Genomic DNA, 24,185 nt, shown 5'->3' with positions numbered 1-24,185 from the left:
GAATTAACAAAATTGATAAACCCCTAGCCAGTTTGATCATAAAGAAAAAGGAAAGGACCCAAATAAATAAACTCAAGAATGAAAGAAGAGAGATCACAACAAACACAGCAGAAATAGGAACAATAATAAGAGAATACTATGAGCAATTTATGACAATAAAATGAGTAATCTGGAAGAAATAGACAAATTCCTAGAAACATACAAACTACCAAAACTGAAACAGGAAGAAATAGAAACTTTGAACAGATCCATAACCGGTAAAGAAATCAAGTTAGTAGTAAAAAATCTACCAAAAAGCAAGAGTCCAGGGCTAGATGGCTTTCCAGGAGAATTCTACCAAACATTTAAGGAAGATTTAACACCTATTCTCTTGAAGCTGTTCCAAAAAGTAGAAGTGGAAGGAAAACTTTCAAACTCTTTCTATGAAGCCAGCATTACCTTGATTCCAAAACCAGACAAAGACCCCACTAAAAAGGAGAACTATTGACCAAATTCCCTCATGAACGTGGATGCAAAACTCCTCAACAAGATACTAGCCAACCAGATACATTAAGAAAATTATTCAACCACAGCCAAGTGGGATTTATAACTGGGATGCAGGGCTGGTTCAATATCTGCAAAACAACCAATGTGATTCATCACATCAATAAAAGAAAGGACAAGAACCACATGATCCTCTTAATAGATGCAGAGAAAGCATTTGACAAAATACAACATCCTTTCTTGATAAAAACCCTCAAGAAAGTAGGAATAGAAGGATCAAACCTCGAGATCGTAAACGCCATATATAAAAGGCCTGATGCTAATATCATTCTCAGTGGGGAAAAACTGAGAGCTTCCCCACTAGGTTCAGGAACAAGATAGGGATGTCCAGTGTCACCACTGTTATTCAACATATTATTGGAAGTCATAGTATCGGAAGTCTTAGCCTCAGCAATCAGACAACACGGAGAAATATAAGGCATCCAAATCAGCCAGGAGGAGGTCAAATTTTCACTCTTCGCAGATGACATGATACTCTATATGGAAAACCCAAAAGATTCTACCAAAAAACTCTTAGAACTGATTCATGAATTCAGCAAAGTTGCAGGATATAAAATCAATACACAGAAATTCCTTGCATTCCTGTACACCAACAATGAAGCAACAGAGGGAGAAATCAAGGAATCAATCCCATTTACCATTGCACCAAAAACCATAAAATATCTAGGAATAAATATAACCAAATAGGTGAAAAATCTATACACTGAAAACTATAGTAAGCTTATGAAAGAAACTGAAGAACACACACACACACAAAATGGGAAAATAGTCCATGCTTCTGCATAGGAAGAACAAATATTGTTAAAATGTCAATACTACCAAATCTACATATTCAATGCAATACCTATCAAAATAACGCCAGCATTCTTCACAGAGCTAGGACAAACAATCCTAAAATTTGTATGAAACTAGAAAAGACCCTGAATAGTCAAAGCAGTCTTGAAAAAGTAAACCAAAGCTGGAGGCATCAAATCCCAGACTTCAAGCTGTATTATAAAGCTGTAATCAGCAAGCCAGCACAAAAACAAACACACAGATCAATGGAACAGAAGAGAGAACCCAGAAATGGGCCCACAAGCATATGGTCAACTAATCTTTGACAAAGGAGGAAAGAATATCCAATAACAGATCAGGAGACTATAGATGCTGGCGAGGATGTGGAGAAACGGGCACTGTTGGTGGGAATGTAAACTGGTGCAGCCCCTCTGGAAAACAGTGTGGAGGTTCCTCAGGAAACTAACAATAGAACTCCCTTATGACCCAGCAATAGCACTGCTAGGAATTTACCTGAGGGATACAGGAGTGCTGATGCATAGGGGCACATGTACCCCAATGTTCATAGCAGCACTCTCAACAATAGTCAAAACATGGAAAGAGCCTAAGTGTCCATCAACGGACAAAGGGATCAAGAAGATGTGGTTTACCTATACAATGGAATACTACATGGCAATGAGAAAGAATGGTATCTGGCCATGTGTAGCAACATGGATGGACCTTGAGGGTGTTATGCTGAGCGAAATAAGTCAGGCAGAGAAGGACAGATACCATATGTTTGCATGTATAGGTGGATTAGGAGGAACTTAACGGAGGACCATGGGAGAGAAGAAGGGGAAAAATAGTTGGGGAGAGGGAGGGAGGCAAACCATGAGAGACTCTTGAATGCTGAAAACAAACTGAGGGCTGATGGGGGTAGGGGAGGGAGGGGGGATGATGGGCATGAAGGAGGGCACTTGTTGGGATGAGCACTGGGTGTTATATGGAAACCAACTTGACAATAAACTATTTGTAAAAAAAACCCCCAAAACCCCCCAAGAATATCCAATGTAATAAAGACAGTGCCAGGAAAACTGGACAGCGGCATGCACAAAAATGAACCTGGACCACCTTCTTATACCATACACAAAAGTAAACTCAAAATGGATGAAAGATCTAAATGTAAAACAGGAAGCCATCAAAATCCTAGAGGAGAAAGCAAGCAAAAACCTCTTTGACCTTGGCTGCAGCAACTTCTTACTCAACACGTCTCCAGGGGCAAGGGAAACCAAAGCAAAAATGAACTATTGGGACCTCATCAAAATAAAAAGCTTCTGCACGGTGAAGGAAACAATCAGCAAAACTAAAAGGCAACTGATGGAATGGGAGCAGATATTTGCAAATAACATATCAGATAAAGGGTTAGTATCCAAAATCTAGAAAGAACTTATCAAACTCAATGCCCAAAAAACAAATAATCCAGTGAAGAAATGGGCAAAAGACATGAATAGACACTTCTCCAAAGATGACATCCAGATGGCCAACTGACATGTGAAAAAATGCTCAACATCACTCATCATCAGGGAAATACAAATCAAAACCACAATGAGAATCCACCTCACACCTGTCAGAATGGCTAACATGAACAACTCAGGCAACAACAGGTGTTGCCAAGGATGTAGAGAAAGAGGATCTCTTTTGCACTGCAGGTGGGAATGCAAACTGGTGCAGCCACTCTGGAAAACAGTATTGAAGTTCTTCAAAAAATTAAAAAGAGAACTACCTTACAGCCCAGCAATTGCACTACTAGGTATTTATCCAAAGGATACAGGTATGCTTTTTTGAAGGGGCACATGCACCCCAATGTTTATAACAGCACCATCAACAATAGCTGAAGTATGGAAAGAGCCTAAATGTCCATCGATGGGTAAAGAAGATGTAGTATATATATACAATGGAGTATTACTTGGCAATCAAAAAAGAATGAAATCTTGCCATTTGTAACTATGTGGATGGAGGGTATTATGCTAGGCGAAATCAGTCAGTCAGAGAAAGACAAATATCATATGACTTCACTCATATGAGGACCTTAAGACACAAAACAGATGAACATAAGGGAAGGAAAGCAAAAATAATATAAAAACAAGGATGGGGGAAAACATAAGAGACTCTTAAATATAGAGAACAAACAAAGGGCTACTGAAGGGGTTGTGGGAGGGGGGAAGGGTTAAATGGGTAAAGGGCATTAAGGAATCTACTCCTGAAATCATTGTTGCATTATTTGCTAACTATCTTGGATGGAAAAAGTTTTTTAAAATGTGTCATAAAATTAAATAATACAATAAATAATTACCAAGTATTTATGAACTGTCAGGTACTGTTCTAGACTCTAGGTATACAGTAATGAACAAAAAAAAAAATTGGTTAGTAGAGTTATCTATTTACTACTTTCGATTACCCATGCCCTGATGATGAATTCATATTACCGTGGACAGACAGCTCCTTCACCCAGAGCCAGTCCTCCAGAATGCAGAAATCTTGCTTGGGGAAAAATTCATCTTCACAGGACAAGATTTTTTTTTTAAACATTTATTTATTTATTTATTTATTTATTTAAGTAATCAATACATCCAACATGGGGCTTGAACTCATGACCCTGAGATCAAGAGTCTCATGCTCTTATGACTGAGCCAGCCAGGTGCCCCTAGGACAAGATTCTTGTATCTTTCCTTCCAACTCACTGATATAAGCATCAATAATGAATGGAGAGAATATAGGGAGGAGGATGTGGTAAAACCAGAGAGCAAAGTAATGATACTGAAAGAGACCATTTATTGAATAGTCTGTATGTGCTAGACACTCTGATCAGACTTTTACAAAATTATCTCACTGAAGCCTCATAAGAATCATGGGAGTCAATCATCATTATCTACAATTTACATATATCGGGCAACTACAGTGCAGAGATATCATGCATGTTGTCCAGGATCACACAGTTAGTAAATGGGTGAGCCAGAATTCAATACTGGTATTTCACAGCTGTGCCTTTGGATAACTGAGGAGATGAATAAATGGAAGATATTAAGAAAAAGAAGAAAACTGTGATGGGTTGGCCTAGAAATATGATTAAGCTGGTTCATAAAAACTTTCTTCAGTTGCTTGCTAACTTCTGGTTTGAAGTATTATGGAACAGACACATAGATGTACAGACATACATAAAATGTACCCTAATTTGGTTCCTGTTGGTTGTCCACATTTCATCCTGGAAAAAATAAAAGATGAATGTTGTCAAACAATGGCCGCAGTCATTAAGAAACAAAATCTCAATAAAGAACTCTTAAAACATCTCACTGTGAGTAGTAAAACTTCCTGGTGAACCCTGCAGGATAAACTTGTTGCAAAATGTGCTTGCAGATAACTATATGAACTAGTATTCTCAATAAGGCTGCTAGTTAATCCAACAAAATGTTGGAGGATATCTAATCAAGATAAAGTTTGGCTTTTGGAATAGCTGATCATCCTGCATCATACACCCTAAAGGTAAATAGATAGCCAGTCCAATTGTCTTTCAAGACTGATTTTGGATCATGGCAGTAAAAGAATGTGAAGAGCACATACACATGAAAAGAACTCCATTAATTAAAAATATATTTCCTTCTAGTCCTTCTATGCATGTTTTACATAGTTATAGTTATTATCATATATGTAACTTTAATCCCAATATTTCACCTAATATATGGTAAGCATTGACTATATCCCTCCATGAAAAATAGTCATGTAAGGGGCACCTGGGTGGCCCAGTCGGTTAAGTGTTGGACTTCAGCTCAGGTCATGATCTCGTGGTTTGTGAGTTTGAGCCCCACATCAGATTCTCTGCTGTCAGTGCAGAGCTCACTTCAGATCCTCTGCCTCCCTCTCTCCCTCTCTTCCCCTTCCTCCCTCTCTCCCTCTCAAAAATAAACATAAAAAATAGTTATGTAATGTTCATTATATAGATGTGGCACAATTTTACCTAACCATTTTTTTCATTGAAGCTTTCAGTTGGGAGGGATCCTAGACCATATTCTAATATTTCACTAGGTAGGAGGGTCATTTCTCTTTTTCTTATATATTTCCACTGATAAGAAGACAATATATTTTGGGGTATCTCATTTACTCAACTAATATATATATATATATATATATATATATATATATATAAATTTTTTTGTTTTTGTTTTTTTACAAATAGTTTATTGTCAAGTTGGTTTCCATATAACACCCAGTGCTCATCCCCACAAGTGCCCCCCTCCATGCCCATCTCCCCCCTCCCCCCCACACCCATCAGTCCTCAGTTTGTTCTCAGCATTCAAGAGTCTCTCATGGTTTGCCTCTCTCCCTTTCCCCCACCATTCCCCCCCTTCTTCCCCATGGTCCTCCATTAAGTTCCTCCTCCTAATCCTCCTATACGTGCAAACATATGATATTTGTCCTTCTCTGCCTGACTTATTTCGCTCAGCATAACACCCTCAAGGTCCATCCATGTTGCTACACAAGGCCAGATATCATTCTTTCTCATTGCCATGTAGTATTCCATGGTATAGATAAACCACATCTTCTTGATCCATTTGTCCATTGATGGACACTTAGGCTCTTTCCATGTTTTAGCTTCAACAAATATATATTTTGACCTCCACAATGTGGTAGGCATTGTTGGATGGTCAAGAATAAGATCCTTCTTTCTGCATGTAACTGTGGTGCAATATGGAATGTGATCCCTGCTGCAAAAGAGCACATAATGTATTGAGAACGGAGAAAGTAGGGAAGTTCATGGAGTGAGGGCGATGTGAACTAGAATTTAAAATTTAAAATTTAATAGATGGCAAAGGGTTTAGAATTCATCCCATAACTGGAAGCCTGATCTCTCCATCCCCTTTACCCATTTTGTACATTTCCGTCCACCACTCTGGCAGCCACCAGTTTGTTCTCTGTGTTTATGAATCTGTTTCTGGTTTTTGTTTGTTTTTGAACCTCAAGTATCTTAACCAATACCAAGTCAAAACTCTTTAAAGAAAGACAGCAAATTGAGACATTCAACAACAGAACATCCATAATGTCCAGCATCCAGTAAAACAATTAGCATAATTCCAAAGAAGCAGGGAAATGTGACCACTAGGCAGAGAAAAATGAGGCAATAAAGGGTACCAGCAATATCGCAGAATAGGAAACCCAGACCCTCCTTCCCCCATGGAGACACGGATTTAACAACAATATATGAACAAATTGCCTTTGTGGGAAAACCAGATTCCTGGATGAGAATCTTCCTGTTAGATTTTGGGAGTTCTGGTCTTCTCTTCTCTTTCAGCTACTAAATGGCTATACTCTTCACCACTCAACAAAATGACAAATCTGAAAAAACATAAACAAGAAAAGTTGAGTGCTTTGCTTCATTAAAACATGGCAGACCCAATGGAATGGGAGACCCTACTTCCAGGTTCATTGAGTCTCCTGTGACTCCATGAGACTAGCCTGCAGCTTCCATTCTAGCTGGAGACAGAGCTGCCTCGAGTCTGGGTACAATGGCACCACCCTGCTTTCCAAATGGTTATGAAGAAATGTATCTTCTACTGCTCTTTTCTTATATTCAAGGAAGAATGGTGGATGTTTGTAGCAATCAGCCATTTGTCGTTTTGTGAAATTTCAAAGCTTGTGTCATTCAAGTGTATTCTTGAATGTGGGTACAAACTGTTAATGTCTAATCTTTTGAGACCAACATATCCCAAACATGGGTAGATAGGAAATAAATATATTTTTGGCTTGAGTTGTGAAGGCCATTCTCTCTCTCTCTCTCTCTCTCTCTGAAAGAGAGGGAGAATAGATAATAGAGAGTGATTCCTGCATCTCAGCCAAACACACTGAAGCTCCAGCAGGAAAATTCTTGGCATTCACTCACCAGAGCCCTTCTCAGCAAGGCATGGCATGGCATGGTCTGATTGGGAGGAAATCCTCAATTCCTGAATTATTCCTTGGGAGGGAAAGGAGTTGAATGTACATACAATGTGCTGATTTTTTTTTTTTTTTTTTTTGGGTGCTGCTAAGGGGCTGGTTTCTGTCTTGCCTGAATCTAAGTACTGATAGCAGTAGGGTGTCAGGGTGGGTGGGGGCTGTTGAAAATATGGCTTGGTCAGGCACCTGAGTCTGCAGTACCACAAACAGACACTAGGTGGAACTCCAGTATCACAACTTTCTATACCATCAGCAACACTGTCTACTGCAGACACAAACAGATCTTGAGTAATAATTCAAATGTCCACCAGGAGATGGACAAATAAATATATTGTAGTATATTCATACAATGGAAAACTAATAAGTAATAAAAAGAAATGAACCATGTTTACATACAGTAGCATTGATGAATATAAAATACTATACTAAGGGAAGGAAGTCAGGCATAAAACAGGATTCCATTAACATGAATTTCTAGAACAGGCAAAACTCATTTGTAGTTACAGATCAAAGCTTACCTTGTATCGGGAAGGAGGCGTTGACTGCTCAGGGATATGAGGGAACTTTTTGGAGTGATGGAAATGTTAAATCTTGACTGTGGTGTTACATGAGTATATATATTTATCAAAACTTGTCAAACTATATGTCTAAAATAGGCACATTTAATTGTATGTAAATTTTCCATCAACAAGGAAAATATATGGTAAAGTCATCCTGAGCAGAGGAAAGGCTGGATTGTCAGAGCTCCCATAGTTGTCATCTCAGAAGTGATAAGACCTCCTTTATTTTATTTTATATAAAAATTTTTTTAATGTTTATTTACTTGTGAGACAGAGAAGAAATAGAGCATGAGCTGGGGAGAGGCAGAAAGACAGGGAGACACAGAATCTGAAGCAGGCTCCAGGCTCTGAGCTGTCAGCACAGAGCCCCACGCGGGGCTCAAACTCACAGCTGCAAGATCATGACCTGAGCTGAAGTCGTCCGCTTAACCAACTGAGACACCCAGGTGCCCCATCCATGAGCTCCTTTAAAGATAGAAACCGTTTCCATAGGTGCTCTTTGATCCAGCCATGTTGAAAGGTGAATGCCACAGGATTCCTGACCTTTATATGTCTTGTCCTGTTTCCATCTGCCTGAATACTAACCTCTTATTATGTGACGCTCGTCTCTTGAAATCTTTCTTGGATTTTGATCTCTCCTTCTTACCCATCTACTTCTCACCCAATTTGAAATCCTGGTACAGATTTCCCAGTGATTGTCACATACAATAAGAGGTTGCTCTTGTTTTCAGACTGGCCTATCATTCTAATTCTGACATAACATTCGTCACAGTTTGGTTCTTTGTAATAAAAGCATTCACCTGTACACCCCATCCACCCTCAAGGGTTAGTGTCTTCTTGAATACAGTTGCAAAGTGGGAGTTTCATCTTGCATTCCGTTAGAGTCGTGTTTCTGAAAGTTATTCCTCAGGCACATGTGCTTTTCATCTTGAAAGGTCTTGATTGATTTCTCTGATGGCTGTGGCCAGGAATTTCCAGGCTACTTCTATTATTTGGACTCTGCCCCCTTTCCATGGGCAACAAGTAAAGGCTCACATGGATGAGGAAATTACATGTTAGTGCTTAGTTTTCATTCCTCATAACACTGCCATGTAAGACTGGATGGGCATTTCCAATATTCTTTTTAAAGGGCTAATGTAATCAAAGGAAACTTGGATTACTGGTTTGATACTTTTCTTCCTTTCTAATATAAATATTAAATGCTATAAGTTTCCTTCTAAGCACTGCTTTAGCTACATCCCACGGATTTTAATATGTTACATTTTAATATTTATTCAGTTCAAAGTATTTAATTTCCCTTACGATTTCTGCTTTGGTCAGTTGATAATTTACAAGTGTGTTCTTTTACTTTCAAAATATTTGGGGAATTTTCCATAAATCTTTGTTACTGTTTTTTAGTTTAACTCTATTGTGGTATTTTAGTTCTATTTTTTGCTTGTATGTTATTTTCTTACTCTATGTTATTCTTTTTTTTTTTTACAAATAGTTTATTGTCAAGTTGGTTTCCATATAACACCCAGTGCTCATCCCCGCAAGTGCCCTCCTCCATGCCCATCCCCCTCCCCCCCACATCCATCAGTCCTCAGTTTTTGTCAGCATTCAAGAGTCTCTCATGGTTTGCCTCTCTCCCTTTCCCCTACCATTTCCCCCCTTCTTCTCCCCCATGGTGCTCCGTTAAGTTCCTCCTAATCCTCCTATACGTGCAAACATATGATATTTGTCCTTCTCTGCCTGACTTATTTCACTCAGCATAACACCCTCAAGGTCCATCCATGTTGCTACACAAGGCCAAATTTCATTCTTTCTCATTGCCATGTAGTATTCCATCGTATAGATAAACCACATCTTCTTGATCCATTTGTCCATTGATGGACACTTAGGCTCTTTCCATGTTTTGGCTATTGTTGAGAGTGCTGCTGTGAACATTGGGGTACATGTGCTCCTGTGCATCAGCATTTCTATATCCCTTGGGTAAATTCCTAGCAGTGCTATTGCTGGGTCATAGGGGAGTTCACTCTATGTTATTCTTGTGTGGGTTTGGAAATTCACATATTTCTATTCTTTTAGAAGTTGATTTGAAAATTTTACCAATAAACTTTTAATAAAGTTAAATTAATATATTAACTATTATCTTATATAAGACCTTAGGTAACTTTTACTCTGAATATTGCCTGACTTACATTATTTAAAAAAATTTTTTTTTAGTGTTTATTTATTTTTGAGACAGAGAGAGACAGAGCATGAGCAGGGAAGGGGCAGAGAGAGAGGGAGACACGGAATCTGATGCAGGCTCCAGGCTCTGAGCTGTCGGCACAGAGCCTGACACTGGGCTCGAACTCATGAACTGCAAGATCATGACCTGAGCAAAGTCGACACTTAACCGACTGAGCCACCCAGGCACCCCCTGACTTACATTATTTTCAATAATTTTGGTTAGGAATGTCTAGCCCCACCAACTGTTATTATTATCTTTGTTATACATCATGTTCCCTAGGAAACAGATTGTGAGAGGGAGATTGGTGTGTAAGAAGTTTATTGAAAAGTGCTTTTGGAATCAACACCTGTGTGTTTGGGAGGAGGGGTAGGTAGGAACGTGAAGTAAATAGAATTGGTCAGAGGGAGAATCTGAACTGTGTTGCCGTCACAACAAGGTGCTTAGCCAATCTCATGGGAAGTTGTGGGGTTGAGGTGGCCAGGCAGTGTTGTACCCTGCTGAGGCAAAGGGGCTCTCTTCCTCTGAGAATAATTCTCTGAGAGGGTTTCAGCCAAATGCTGTCTGCAAATAATCCCCCTAGCAGCTGGGGGAATGAGTGCTTTTGTCCTGTAAAGGGTGGAAGGAATCATCCTTGCCTGGTTGTGGATATGTAAACCTGAACTTCAGACCTGAGTGGGAACACACCAATGGCTTTATATTCTCAGGGGAGAACATTAGTATTATTGTAATTGCTAATTTTTTTATGCCATGAGCCATGACAGAGACAGACAGCTTCCCTCATAGTCTCCTTTTGCTAAAAGCCAAAGAACTAAAAGAGAGCTTATCACTTTTGGAGGTATTATTATACACTTAGAACACCCCCCTAAATTAGTGAAACAGTACTAGAATTTATAATGTATTTTGGTGAGTTGGCTTTGTAGAAGATATATTTACAAAAAAGTACTTGTTCTTTGTACTATTTATAAATACCTGGAAATAGAAAGGGGGAAATATCTCATTCACATTAACAAAAAGTGTCACATATTTAGGAATAAGTTTAATTAAAAAGACACTGAATATGAATAAAGAACTTAAAAAGAACTATAAAATCTTAGTGAAATACGTAAAATAAAATATGAAAGAAAAATACACATATTCTGAGATTAAAGATTTAACATCATAAAAAGTTACTTTCTAAAAATTATTAGGTATATAATACACCAACAATGGATTATCTTAAAAAAAGAAAAGAAAAGAAAAAGGGTCGCCTGGGTGGCTCAGTTGGTTGGGCATCCGACTTTGGCTGAGGTCATGATTTCATGGTTCGTGGGTTCGAGCCAGGCGTCAGACTCTGTGCTGACAGCTAGCTCAGAGCCTGAAGCCTGCTTCAGATTCTGTATCTCCCCTTCTCTTTGACCCTCCCCTGCTCACACAGTCTCTCTCTCTCTCTCTCTCTCAGAAATAAATACAAAACATTAAAAAACAATAGATGATCTAAAAAGGACTAGAGAATATTATATACCCTCACACACACAAGTACACAATAGAATATTATTCCACCTTAAAAGGGAAAGAAATCCTGTCATTTGCAACAACATGGATGGATCTTGAGTGGCATTATACTAAATGAAATAAGTCAAAAAAAGACAAATACTGTATAATCTCATTCCTATGTGGAACCTCAAAACATCAAACTCAGAAACAAAAGAGTAGAATGGTGATTACCAGGGACTGAAGGGTTGGGGCAGTGGGAAATGTTGGTCAAAGGGTACAGACTTCCAGTTATAAGATGAATAAGTCCATAAGATGAATAAGTTCTGGGGAATCTAAAGTACAGCATGGTGACTGTAGTTAACAATACTGTATTATATACTGGAAGGCTGCTCTGAAAGTAAATCTTAAATGTTCTCACTATACACACACATACACACAAATGGTCATCATGTGAGGGGATGAAGATGTGAACTAACCTTATTGCGGCAGTCACTTCACACTTCACAGTATATATGTGGATCAAATCACCACATTGTGCACCTTAAGCTTAAATGTTAATTATAGCTCAATAAAGCCAGAGGAGAAAAGAATGTAAGAGAGAACATGCAAATGTGGCAAAGTGTTGATAGTGGTGAATCTACAGGAAGGGTATATGTGAGTTATTATAATATTTTTACAACTTTTATGTAAGTTAAAATTTTTTTCTTGAAAATAAAAAGTTTGATTAGTTTTCTTAAGAAAAAATAACAAGGAAGAATTGTCATACCAGATATCAAATCATCAAATCAATTAAGTCTACTAGGTATTTGTGTTAAAATAGACAAAGATGACAAGTTGAACAGAAGAAGGAGCCTAGATAGAATTTCAGATGGATTAAAAATTTTCAAATGAATAGCAAAACAGTATGTGTGTTTATAAATATAACTTATAAAAATTTGGATGGGTAGATGGTAAATTGTTCATATGAGTCAATGGAACAATGTATGGCAGGAAAGAAGTGAAGAGAAGGAGAAAGAAACCAATCCAAAAAGGAAAGGAAAAAAGTACCACATTAACAAAAAACAGGATGTAAGATTTTATCAGAGGTGTTGATGTAAAATTATATAAGTATGTGCTTGCTTATTTTTTATTTTTATTTTTTAAAGTTTATTTATTTAAGTAGTTTCTACACACAGTGTGGGGCTCCAACTCATGACCCCTAGATCAAGAGTCACATATTCTTCTGACTGAGTCAGCCAGGTGCTCTTTGATTTGTTTAAAAATAGACATTTTAAATGAAAAAACAGGTAAGATTTGCATAAAAATTCCATTACATCCTTGGTAATTGCATGGATATGAATTTGTTTTAGCTAATATTTAATCAAAAAGGTAAAATTCATTTTAGTTAGTATATTTTAAAATAATTTGTGAGTTGTGATTTACATTTATATATTTACATTTTTTGTTGATACTATTCTCAGTTCCCAAAAACGAACCATTCATTCTTTTATGCGCAAGAGAAATGATAGAAATAGTAATACAGGGGTGTCTGGATGGCTCAGTTGGTTGAGCGTTTGACTTCAGCTCAGGTCATGATCTCACAGTTTGTGGGTTCGAGCCCCAGGTCGGGCTCTGTGCTGACAGCTCAGAGCCTGGAGCCTGCTTCAGATTCTGTGTTCCCCTCCCTCTCTGCCTTGTCTCTATTTATGCTCTGTCTCAAAAATAAATAAAACATTAAAAAAAAAAAGAAATAGTAATACCAATACAACAATTCAAAATAATCCTATGTAAATTGCAGGCATGCCTTTTGTGCAAATACAGGATGTGAATCCATAGTGCTAAGTGACTGTGCAAGGACTCTTGCACAAGCAACCCCCAAAAGAAAAGCATCAATGAAATCACTCTCCAAATTTTATCTGCTTTTAAAAAAATGTTTATTTATTTTTGAGAGAGAGAGAAAGACAGAGCACGAATGGGAGAGGGGCAGAGAGAGAGAGGGAGACACAGAATCCGAAGCAGACTCCAGGCTCTGAGCTGTCAGCACAGAGCCCCACACAGGGCTCAACTCATGAACTATGAGATCATGATCTGAGATGAAGTCAGACGCTTAACAGAGTGAGCCACCCAGGTGCCCCCAAATTTTATTTGCTTTAAACAATTCTCTAATTCAGCGAACAATTTGTCTGAAATTTATGTGTCAGAGCCCAAGATTTAGCTTCATTGTCTACCTAGGAGTAATTTACCTGGATTATGGGAGAAGTATAACAAGGTGAGTATACTAACTAGAAGAAGTAGTGATCAGTGTTATTGTAGATCTAGGGCATTCCTCCAAACAGTAGTCCTGGCCTCTCTCTATAAATTACCATGCATCTACAAACTATAGTTTTGGATGGGAACTGCCAAATGTGTTTTGAAGCAGGTGCTTCTGTTTCCTTAATCTCTAAAAGTCCTTCAAATGGGACTGGTTTGAGAAGCCTGATTTTTACAGCACCAGCTTAGAGAATAAATATAGCTTCCTAGCTGAAAAATCCATGTGTTGCAAATGCCTCTTCACTGCCTTGATTCAGATCTCAGCCTGCACACAGAGCATCTTACCTGTCTGGAAAGGTAGCTGTCCCATGTCTTACTTCCTCTTTCAGTGCTGTGGTCATTGTTGTTTGGTCTATCTCCAAGAATCTGCATCTTTCTCTGAATGTTGGTAATTGTTCCCATTACATGTCTTCCATCTTCTTTTTCAGATGACCCTCAGATATGCTATTTTACAAACATTTCTAGGGAAATAATAGTTCCTCTTGCCCGAGGCACATTTATTTTTTGCGCTTAGCTGCACAGACCTGGATACTGCTTTTTATTGCTTCAGGGAAGGGCAGAGATACAACCAAATTATAGGCAAGCTGGCCTAGCTTTCCTTATCTGTCCCTTTCTCAGACGGTTCAAGGTCATCCTCTACTCCCAGCCATATTCTCAACCATACTTACGTAGTGTGACAGAATTCCTATTCCTTCCTGTCCTTCAACACCCCTCCAATGCCTCTGGGTAGAATGGAGGAGAAATGCAGTAGCAGCCCTTCCATTGTGTTTCTGAACATGTATTTCTTTGCTATCAGGACTTTCTGGTCATCTCTCTTGGCACCAAGATCCTCTACACTCATTTCACTCATGCAGCTTCATATACTGGTTATCCATGATATAGAGAAAACTGAGGGGAGTTTGCTCTCAATCTAGGGAGTTATGGGATATAACAATTTGGAATACCTTCAGTTTGGAAGTCTTTAATAGTTTGGTTGGGACAGATACCCACTGCAATATAAGAAACCAGGTTTAGAGATCAGAATAAAGAGGATGAGCTCTGGCATGAAAGGAGGCTGATAGCTATTGGCACATGACATGAAGCTTGATGCCAGCAAGTTGGAGAAATTATTCAGAAGTAGTACTCTCAACTTTAGTTGTTCAGGGTCACTGTTCTTAAAAAGATCAGATCCAGAATCTTGTTTTATAAGCTCTAGATATATCTTAGTCTAATCTTAAGGTGCTCAAAGTCCTCTTTACACTGGCTTGGGTTACTCTCTTTTTAACCATCTTGGCCAACTCTGAGGCTGTCTACAAGTTTCTATACCCATGCACAAATCTTCTACAAGTTATTTGTTTTGGATTTACATAATGTCGTAATTAACACCAATATAGTATCTGGCTATTTATGTAGTGGTGGTTGGGGGTGGAGAGCCTGGATAATAGCTTGTAGGAGAGCTAGATACTGTTATACTGTTTTCCTAAAATAAGAAGTCTCTGGATCCAAGTTATATCAGATTCTTATAGTCTATGTTGCTATGGTATATCCCTACTCCAGAGCCCCCAGCTATGAACCACCATGTCAAGGGACTCTTCCTTTTTTCCATATCTTGGTTGACTGGACAAGTGCCAACTCCAATCCTGGTATTATGGCATGTAATGACAGACACTCCTTTTCCATATTCTGTATGTCTCTAGAGGGGAGGGTGTTTTGGCCAGGACCCTTAGTTTATTTTCTGATTGCCTCACTTGTATTACCCCTGAGGCCTCCTTTGTTCCTAAAGTAGGCTAGGGACATCTGCTTCCTAGAACCAAATCTAAAGAAACAAAGGTACATAACAAAGCCAAATGGGAACAGAATCTTGCTTGGAACTCTTCCTGGGCAGAAAACAATAACTGGTATGGACTAGAGATTAGGGGAGGAGAAGGAAAAATGGGGTAAAAGTACAAAAGGAAGCTGGCAGGCTCAGTGTTTCTGTTTTGGCATGACCAGTCTCTCTTCATCCTCTTCCTGGATGTAGGGCTTGGTGCCAGTGCCCCTGAGGCTTTCTCCACAAATAAAAGGAGGTGAAGCTGTCTGGTGCCCCCATTTCAGGTTCTTGGGGGCAGCCAAAATGATGTCCTTTGTCTCGCTGCTCCTGGTTGGCATCATGTTCCCTGCCATCCAGGGGAAGCAATTTACAAAATGTGAGCTGTCCCAGGTGCTGAAAGACATGGATGGCTATGGAGGCATTGCTTTGCCTGAATGTAAGTTCTCTGCTGCCTTGCTACATCCATTCTTCATCTGTGTCTCTCTTTTACCCACCTTTTCCTCTCCACTTTTATCCAATTATCGAATAATCATTTTATCTTATCTGCTCAATCTTTTTATTATATATTTTTTGGAACTCTTCTTTTCATCTCGTCAGTATACTTTGTGGTTTGCAATATTTGGAGATTGGCTAGAGAGCCTTTCTATGTCTGGTAATATAGATTCTCATTTATGCTATAAATGCATAATTTTTAGTCACCTCTGTGATACCGCCTTCTCGTCTTTCTCTCAGGGATCTGTACCATATTTCATACTAGTGGTTATGATACACAAACCATAGTCAATGACAACGGCAGCACAGAATATGGACTCTTCCAGATCAATAATAAATTTTGGTGCAGGGACAACCAGATCCCTCAGTCAAGGAACATCTGTGACATCTCCTGTGACAGTGAGTAGCCGCTTTTATCTTGTTCCTCTGTTTTCCTGGAGCCTACCTCTGGGATAATCTCATTTTTGGTGTCAAGGACACTCCTGGCTTCACTGCCTTATACTCCATTTCAACTATGGGGCTTGACTTGACAGAATTTTCATGTTCACTAAATCCCCAGACAGTCTCTGAAGTTCACAGGTAGATGATCTGAGATGTCTGGGATTCTTGAAGTACAATAGCCTGCATTTTCAGAGTAAGTCAGTTGATGAAGTTGACAGTTCTCTGAAGACGTCCAAGAGAAGTGAGGGAATCTTTATCTGGAATGGGGAGCATTATTGTATTGCCTTTCTCATAAAGGCAACAGGCATAAGTCTCCAGTTCAGAGAAGGGCTAGACCTAATAGATCCAGGGAAGAGGGAAACACATTATCTTTCTGGGTAATACTTAGCTCTCTCATTCCTCTCCTTGTAACTCTTGCCAGAGTTCCTGGATGATGACCTTACTGATGACATGATTTGTGCCAAGAAGATCCTGGATAAGGAAGGAATTGACTACTGGTAAATCCCCATTCTATTTTATACTTTTCCCTTGCCCTCCTTTTTTTCACTCCTTTAGTCCAGCACTACTGCCCTCCCTTTCTATCTGCTGGCATTTAATTTGGAATGTCGTTTTCAAAACAAAACTCATCAAGAAGATTCAGGTTTCCAATTTTTCAAGCCTCCCTCACACCACTCCTGTTTAACAATATTCCTAATAAGCATAGGGAAGAGAAGGCTGAGACCTATGGCTCCCTTCACCTGGACATGGACATCTAATTCTGCTTGTTTTAGTCCTAGACACTGAAGCGAGCCCTTGATACCACTGCATGACTTTTCCAGCCCTATAATTTTTTTTTTTTGGAGTTTTAAAAGTGGATCCTACTTCACAAGTGTCCCTTGCCATCTGGCTAGGAATGTCCTTCTGTAATTTTCATCCAAACTCTTCCACCTTGACTGTCTTGGGGATTAAGCTAGATGGAAGTTTGAGCTAAGATCCAGTCATCCAACTTGTCCTGTCTTTTTTTCCATTATCAGGTTGGCCCATAAACCACTCTGCTCTGAGAAGCTGGAACAGTGGCACTGTGAGTTGTGAGTGCCTGCTGTCTTTGCTGTTTCTGCCCTCTGTACGTTCCTGGAATGCCTCTCCCCTAAGGCTACCTCAGTTTGCTTCTTTCTACCCCCTTGAAGCTGATTTGTCTCTGAGCCCTGAACCCTGTAGTAACACCATTGGACACTTGAGAATGATTCTCCAGGGATGTGTGACTGGTACACTGGACTTTTGACCCTTTGTTAGTGACCCCTGATGGCACTTTGACCACACAATGGATTCCATCCCTGTCTTGAATAAAGGGCCTGATTTTGAATGGCTGGCTGTATTTTCTTCCTAGAGGGAGGAGGAGGAAATAGCATGAGTGGGTGGATCCTGAAGCCATAAGTCATAGCCACCTTCCATCTCTACTGGAAAGGAAATAGGCTGAAATTATAATAGAAAGATGGAGGTTACTTTCTGTTCCAACTCAATTCAACAAACTTATTGATCATCTAACACTTCAAGAAACTATAGAGGGAGTAAAAAATTGGCAAAAAGGTCTCTTCCCTCAAGGACTAGTAGGAAAGATAAGATAAACATTAATAAATAATTATAATACAAGGGATAATGTCATAACATCATAAGAGAGTTTAGAAATGTGCTCCAAACATTCATAAGAGAAAAGATACTTTATATTGGGGGGTGTGCTGTGGAAAAAGAGATCAAGGAAGGATTCATGAAAGGAGTGTCATTTAAGCTGGTTTTGAAATATGGGTTGGATTTTGACTGACAGAGATGTGGGATGGGAGAAGGACATCAAGGATCTGAAAAGGATGACCTGAATGGATTGAGGGAGAGTTCAGTCCTAAAGTCTCACACTTTAGGAAACCTGGGCATGTCATCTCTTAAAAGGAGGGTTTTGGTCCAGGTGGGTTTTATTTTGTTTTTTCTTTTTTCTTTTTCTTTTTTTTATATCCCTTACCCTCGAAATAAGGAAATATCCTTCACAAAATTCTGTGAGAGGAACAGAAGACCCTTATAGTAAGCTCAGCAATTGAAGAATCTGGACATTGGGGCCCTTTGGTTTGAGCCCTGCATTCCATTACTTCTCGTTGATTCCCTTACTTTTTTTTTAGTTTTATTTTTAAGTAATCTCTATATCGAATATAGGGCTTGAACTCAAAACCCCACAATCAAGGGTCACATGCTCTACTGACTGAGCCAGACAGGTGCCTCTGCTTTGCTTATTTTTAAGGAGGATTTATCCTAATAATATAAGAAATGTGAAAGGAGAAGAATCAGGATATTGAGTCCTAAGGTCTGTTTCTGCTACTCATTGATGGTGCAAACCTGGGCATGTCATCTCTGTCCCCTCTGCTTCAATTTCCTCATCTTAAAAGGAGGGTTTTGGTTTAGGTATTTTTTTGTTTTTGATATCCCTTCCTGCTTTGACAATCCAGCATTCCAAAACTCCAGTCTAAAGTACCACATTTATGTACAGATGGCTACCAAGGTCATTAAAATATGCTCAACCTCACTCATAATTAGGGAAATATGAATCAAAGCTATTATGAGTTATCACCTCACACCTGTCAGAATGGCCAAGATAAATAACATAGGAAACAACTGGTGTTGGTGATGATGCAGAGAAAGGGCAACCCTCTTAAAACGTTGGTGGTAATGGGGAAACTAGTGCAGCCACTCTGGAAAACAGCATTGAGGTTCCTAAAAAATTAAAGTAGAACTACTCTACAACCCAGCAATTGCACTACTAAGTATTTACCAAAGGATACAAAAGTACTAATTCAAAGGGATACATGCACCCTGATATTTATAGTAGCATTATCAACAATAGCCAAATTTTGGAAAGAGCCCAAATGTCCACTGACTAATGAATGGATAAAGGAGATGTGGTACACACACACGAATATTACTCAGCCATCAAAAATAATAAAATACTGCCATTTGCAACGACTTGGATGGAGCTAGAGTGTATTATGCTTACTGAAATAGGTCAGTCAGAGAAAGACAAACATATGATTTCACTAATGTGTACTTGTTCTGATGAGCACTGGTGCTGTATGTAAGTGATGAATTACTAAATTCTACACCCAAAATTAATATAACACTGTATATTAGCTAACTGGAACTTAAATATAAACTTGAAGAAAAAAAATAAATTACCACATTTCTGAATTAGCTGAATTATCTTCTACTTCCTGTCTTCCTTAGATGCCTAATATACCTGATTGCACTCCTCCCACCCCTATACCAAAAGGGGCTTTTGGCAGTCAGATCATACTTCTCTTGTTTCAGAGACAATCAGTTTCCAACTGAAGTCCCTATGGCCTGTTTAGGGACCGATAGTGTCATGGAAGGGGTGGAGAGGTCATCCCTCTCCTATACTATGAAAAGAGACTCTCAGGAAATAGCCTGGTATTCATGATGTGATTTTAGTGTGAATTTAAACACAATGTGATGTATATCCCAGGAGTATTCCCCTATGGGACCAAAGGATTTACCCAACTCTACAGGTTTTAGGAGTGACCCCTTTGTATGGGTGGGTGTGGGAGGACAGGGTCAGATGGCCATTCCTCCTACTGAGCTCACGTAGCTACTTCTTACTTATTACCCTGCTTTAGTTACTTTTCAGGAAGGCAAATGGTCTGGAAATATAAGGGACCTGCTTCGCCAAGTGGACAGAGCAGAAATGCAGCAAAGGCTGGGACCTGTGCTCAGTCTCATTGCTCCAGCTTTCATTCCACAGAGAAGACCAGGAAACGTCACCTGTAGGTGGACCATATATGAGTCCATAATCTGAAGAGGACTTTGTTAGAGGAAATTGACAACAAATTTATTTTCAGAGAGTATCTTAGCCTGAATTTCAGTACAGAGGGAAGCCATGGAGCTGGCATGGAAGTAGTCCTGACTGGTGCAGACCTCTTGGCCTTCAATAGAAGCAAGACAGGAAAGTGCTGTTGTTCTCTTCCTGAGAACAGTCTTGGGAGCTGAAAGGGAGATGGGTGGCAGCTGAGAATCTGCTCTGTTTCTCCAACTCCTTCTCCTTCTTTAGACCTAGAACAAGTCTTTTTTTTTTTTTTTTGGCCTGAACAAGTCTTGAACCAGGCAGGGATCTGAAGTGGTCCAGGCTCAGGTGAGCAGTGGGGAGGCTCAGGGCAGGGCTGACAGAGTCCATCCTCTAATGGAGCGCTGTGTGATGACTCAACAATATAGACTCCCTTTCTCCCTTTCTATCCCAATTTCTCCTCCATGCTACTTTCCTCTGACATCTAGACATAATTTCCTTTTGGATAAGTGCCCAGAAGTGGAATTACTGTATCATATGGTAGTTCTAAATATTTTGAGGAACCTCCACACTTCTTTGTGGCAATTTTCTTGAGTGGTGACTGAGCCCCCTAGGATGGGTGTCATGTGCTCTGTGGAGGTTTTTGTATCTCACTTCATTGGAGGAGGACAGTGGGGTCAGAGGAACTAATGCTTCTGTTTTTAGAAGAAAGAACACTGAGATAGCTGGTGATAGGTCTTCCTGCCTCCTCTTCCTTTGCACCACTGTTTCTCCTGTTATGAGGAGGCAGTGGAGCTTGGTTAAAAGGTAAGCCCAAGCTTCCGGGCCATCACTCTCCTGAGGGCTGCTTTCACTTCTTGGTTCTTCAGACTGTAGATGAGGGGGTTTAGCAATGGGGTCACCACACTGTACTGCACAGAGAGCACTTGCTCCAGGGCTGAGCCAGATGCTGGGGTCATGTACCTTGAAGGGAATGGCACAGAGGAGTAAACTGAGCTCAGAACAGTGGCCACAATACACGTTGGCAGGCATGGTCCATCCCATCCCAGTCTCTGCAAAGTGGGTCCTCAGAGCTGAATTGACTACCAATGGTAGCAGCATCTAGATATGACTGTATGATCACTGATGAGTCAATCATTTCCACCTTCAAATGCCTCCAAACATGAGTTTTCTTATACAGAGCATTATAAGAGCTGCCCCGAGAAAAAAGAAAATTCTGTGGCACGTCAAGGGCTGCAGATTGGAACAAAACTAATAATTTCATGCATTTCTTTAGTACTTCATCTGCTTCAAAGCACCTTTTCTTAATAGTTTTGATAAACATATGAGGATAAAAATATGAGGATTTTTTTCTCTTCTTTTCCCTGTATATACCATGTATCTTCTCATCCTGTGAGGATTGTTTCTTGCAAAAGTGTATGCTTCTCTAATAATGCTGTTATTGTTCCCAACATTTACACTCTGGGAATTACCTTCAGTCACAGCATATTATTTTATATAATGCTTATTGGAACAAGCATTTGTCCTTTTAGGTACATTTTTCTTTGGCTTAGAAAAGAAGCCAAGCTTGGTAAATAAAGTGGAAAATAAAAATATGCTAAGCACAAGATACAAATCCAAAATAATAATAAATCTTGGAGTGAATTTCGTTAAGGATTACTGGGAGTATTTCCCAAAGAAGCAATACATTTTTTTTTTTTTTGTAACAGTGCCATCATCATTGGAATGTTCTTTGTGGGTTCAAGTGGGCTTGATTTAAAAACATATTCATTTTACTGTCATTATTTTTCATCTATCCCTCCTAACATTTTTGTGAGGTAGGTAGGAGAAATCTTATTGTCTCCTTATGGCATATGAGGAAAATGAGACAGAGAGAAGTAAAGAGATTTTCCCACTGCCTCAGCTGAGCTCTTCTCAACTATTCCTTATTATCCTTTTCCACCCTTGCATTCTTTCCAAGTAACAACCATGTGAGGAAATATGGAGCAATTTGAACAAATCCATCTCCAGTTCACTAGTAGATACCATGGACCATTAATTATTCTGCCCCTAGTAGGTGAGGACTTGTCAGCTAGAGCTGCTTATGTTTGAGAGAGCATGGTAGGAAAGAACATGAGGTTTGAAGTCAGTGGGACTTGGTTTATATTATGGCTCAATTAACTTGTTCTGGGACATTTGAGGAATTACCTCATTATTCTTGAAACTTAGGTTCCTTACCTGAAAGTGGAGTTAATAATATTTCTCTTCTCTACATACTAAAATTGAGCCTGACCATGTGAAAGTAGCTTCAGAGACATCATCTTTCAGTAGGAAAGAAAGATGTCATCTGTTTCAAGGATGATGTTTTTTATTTTTATTTTTTTTCTGGCACTGAATAATAATCTACCAAGGGCTCTATGACTTCCTTTTGAGAACTATTAATCATAGGTTAGTGAAAGTAGGAAAGTCTCTAGTCCTTATATAAGCACATCTTTCAGACTTAGACAATTGAGACCTGAGAAAGAAAATGGATTTTTTATAACTCACACAGCTAGTCCACAGCAGAACCAGAACTAGAACCCAGGCCTTCTGAATTCCAGTATAGTCATTTTCCTGCTACTTTGCAATGCCTTGCTCTATAGACCAATGCCACTTTAGGACAAGAGATACCCTACATTTACATTTAGGAGGTATAGTATGACATACCTGAAAACTCCTGAACCATAAAAGATGGTGACCACAAGAAAATGAGAAGAGCAGGTGGAAAAGATCTTCCTCCGACCCGTGGCAGAGTTGATCCCCAGGGCTGTCATGATGATACGGGTGTAGGAGCCCAGCAATAGGACAAGGGTGCCAAGGCCCAGGATCACCATGGTGGTCAGGATGGAGGCAACACTAATGTAAGGGTCGGAACAGGCCAACAGGAGCAATGGGGGAAGCTCACAGGCAAAACTGCGGACAAGATTGGGGCCACAGAAGTGCTGCTGACCCAGAAGGATGCTGTTAACCAGGCCTGTTCCCAGTCCTATGGCCCAGGAAGCTCCCACCAGGCCACTACATACCTTCCTGTTCATGGCCACTACATACAACAGTGGGTGGCACACAGCCTGGAACCGGTCATAGGCCATGACTGAAAGGAGGCAAGCTTCAGTGGCTCCAGAAAATATGACCAAAGAGATCTGAGTAAAACACTCAAGGGGGGATATAGTCTTCCATTTGGAAAGAAGGTTCTCCAGAAGTTTAGGGACAATGATTGAGGAATAAAAAGCATCCAGGAGGGAGAGGTGACTCAGGAAGAAGTACATGGGCGTGTGGAGGTGGGAATCAGCCCTGATCACCAGTAGCATTGTCAGGTTCCCCATCAGGGTCAGGAGGTAAATCCCCAGAAAGAGCACAAAGAGCAGAGCCTGAATCTGAGGGTTGTTGGAGAATCCTAAGAGAACAAATTCAGTGACTGTGGTTATGTTGCCAACTTCCATGGAGCATTTAAGTTCCCTTTCAGAGGGGCAAGAATGGAGAAGAATGATCAAATGAGTTATTAGTCTCAGAGCATGCCTGGGGATGAGGTATTGGAAGTAAAGCTTCACGGCTCATCAGCCCTTCCTGGCTCAGGGTAGGAAACTATTGGCCAAGGTGGAGAAGGTGGGAAAGAAGAGTGTAGATGATCGGACCTAGAAAGGAAAGAGAAGAGAATAGAGATTATCCAGACTGGAGAAGGAAAGGAAGGCAGTTGGGAACAGACTCCAGAGCATTGAGAAGTACTGTTTTCCAGTTCCAGAAGGAATTGAACTCAAACCACAGGAGAGCTCTAAATCAGTACAGTGAATAAGTGATGAACATTTGGACTGATTA

General features: G+C 39.7%; 2 protein-coding genes across 2 annotated transcripts; one reads left to right on the top strand and one right to left on the bottom strand.

Moving 5' to 3' along the window:
- Positions 1-15,910: 15,910 nt before the first annotated feature.
- On the top strand, positions 15,911-17,862 carry LALBA (lactalbumin alpha). Its single transcript, XM_039221092.1, has 4 exons — positions 15,911-16,043; positions 16,340-16,498; positions 16,962-17,037; positions 17,554-17,862. Exons 1-4 carry the CDS (start codon positions 15,911-15,913, stop codon positions 17,609-17,611), a joined length of 426 nt encoding a protein of 141 aa, XP_039077023.1. The 3' UTR covers positions 17,612-17,862.
- A 3,292-nt stretch (positions 17,863-21,154) lies between these two features.
- Positions 21,155-23,812, bottom strand: LOC120222995 (olfactory receptor 8S1-like). Its single transcript, XM_039221049.1, has 2 exons — positions 23,040-23,812; positions 21,155-21,317 (listed from the first exon to the last, which is right to left on the bottom strand). The coding sequence occupies exons 1-2, from the start codon at positions 23,810-23,812 to the stop codon at positions 21,155-21,157; spliced, it is 936 nt and encodes a 311-aa protein (XP_039076980.1).
- Positions 23,813-24,185: the final 373 nt, after the last annotated feature.

Source organism: Hyaena hyaena, unplaced genomic scaffold (assembly GCF_003009895.1).
Source record: "Hyaena hyaena isolate Hyena2069 unplaced genomic scaffold, ASM300989v1 scaffold_936, whole genome shotgun sequence".
Lineage (NCBI taxonomy): Eukaryota > Metazoa > Chordata > Mammalia > Carnivora > Hyaenidae > Hyaena > Hyaena hyaena.
This window is presented reverse-complemented; position numbering and strand designations above follow the sequence as displayed.

What these genes read in the sequence shown, in the direction of transcription:
- LALBA (XM_039221092.1), top strand. Translation starts at nt 15,911, where the DNA reads ATGATGTCCTTTGTCTCGCTGCTCCTGGTTGGCATCATGTTCCCTGCC. An exon ending in CTGTGACATCTCCTGTGACA is followed by an intron (nt 16,499 to 16,961) that starts GTGAGTAGCCGC and finishes AACTCTTGCCAG; the next exon opens with AGTTCCTGGATGATGACCTT. An exon ending in AAGGAAGGAATTGACTACTG is followed by an intron (nt 17,038 to 17,553) that starts GTAAATCCCCAT and finishes TTCCATTATCAG; the next exon opens with GTTGGCCCATAAACCACTCT.
- LOC120222995 (XM_039221049.1), bottom strand. Translation starts at nt 23,812, where the DNA reads ATGGAAGTTGGCAACATAACCACAGTCACTGAATTTGTTCTCTTAGGA. An exon ending in TATGGTTCAGGAGTTTTCAG is followed by an intron (nt 21,318 to 23,039) that starts GTATGTCATACT and finishes ATTCCCTTCAAG; the next exon opens with GTACATGACCCCAGCATCTG.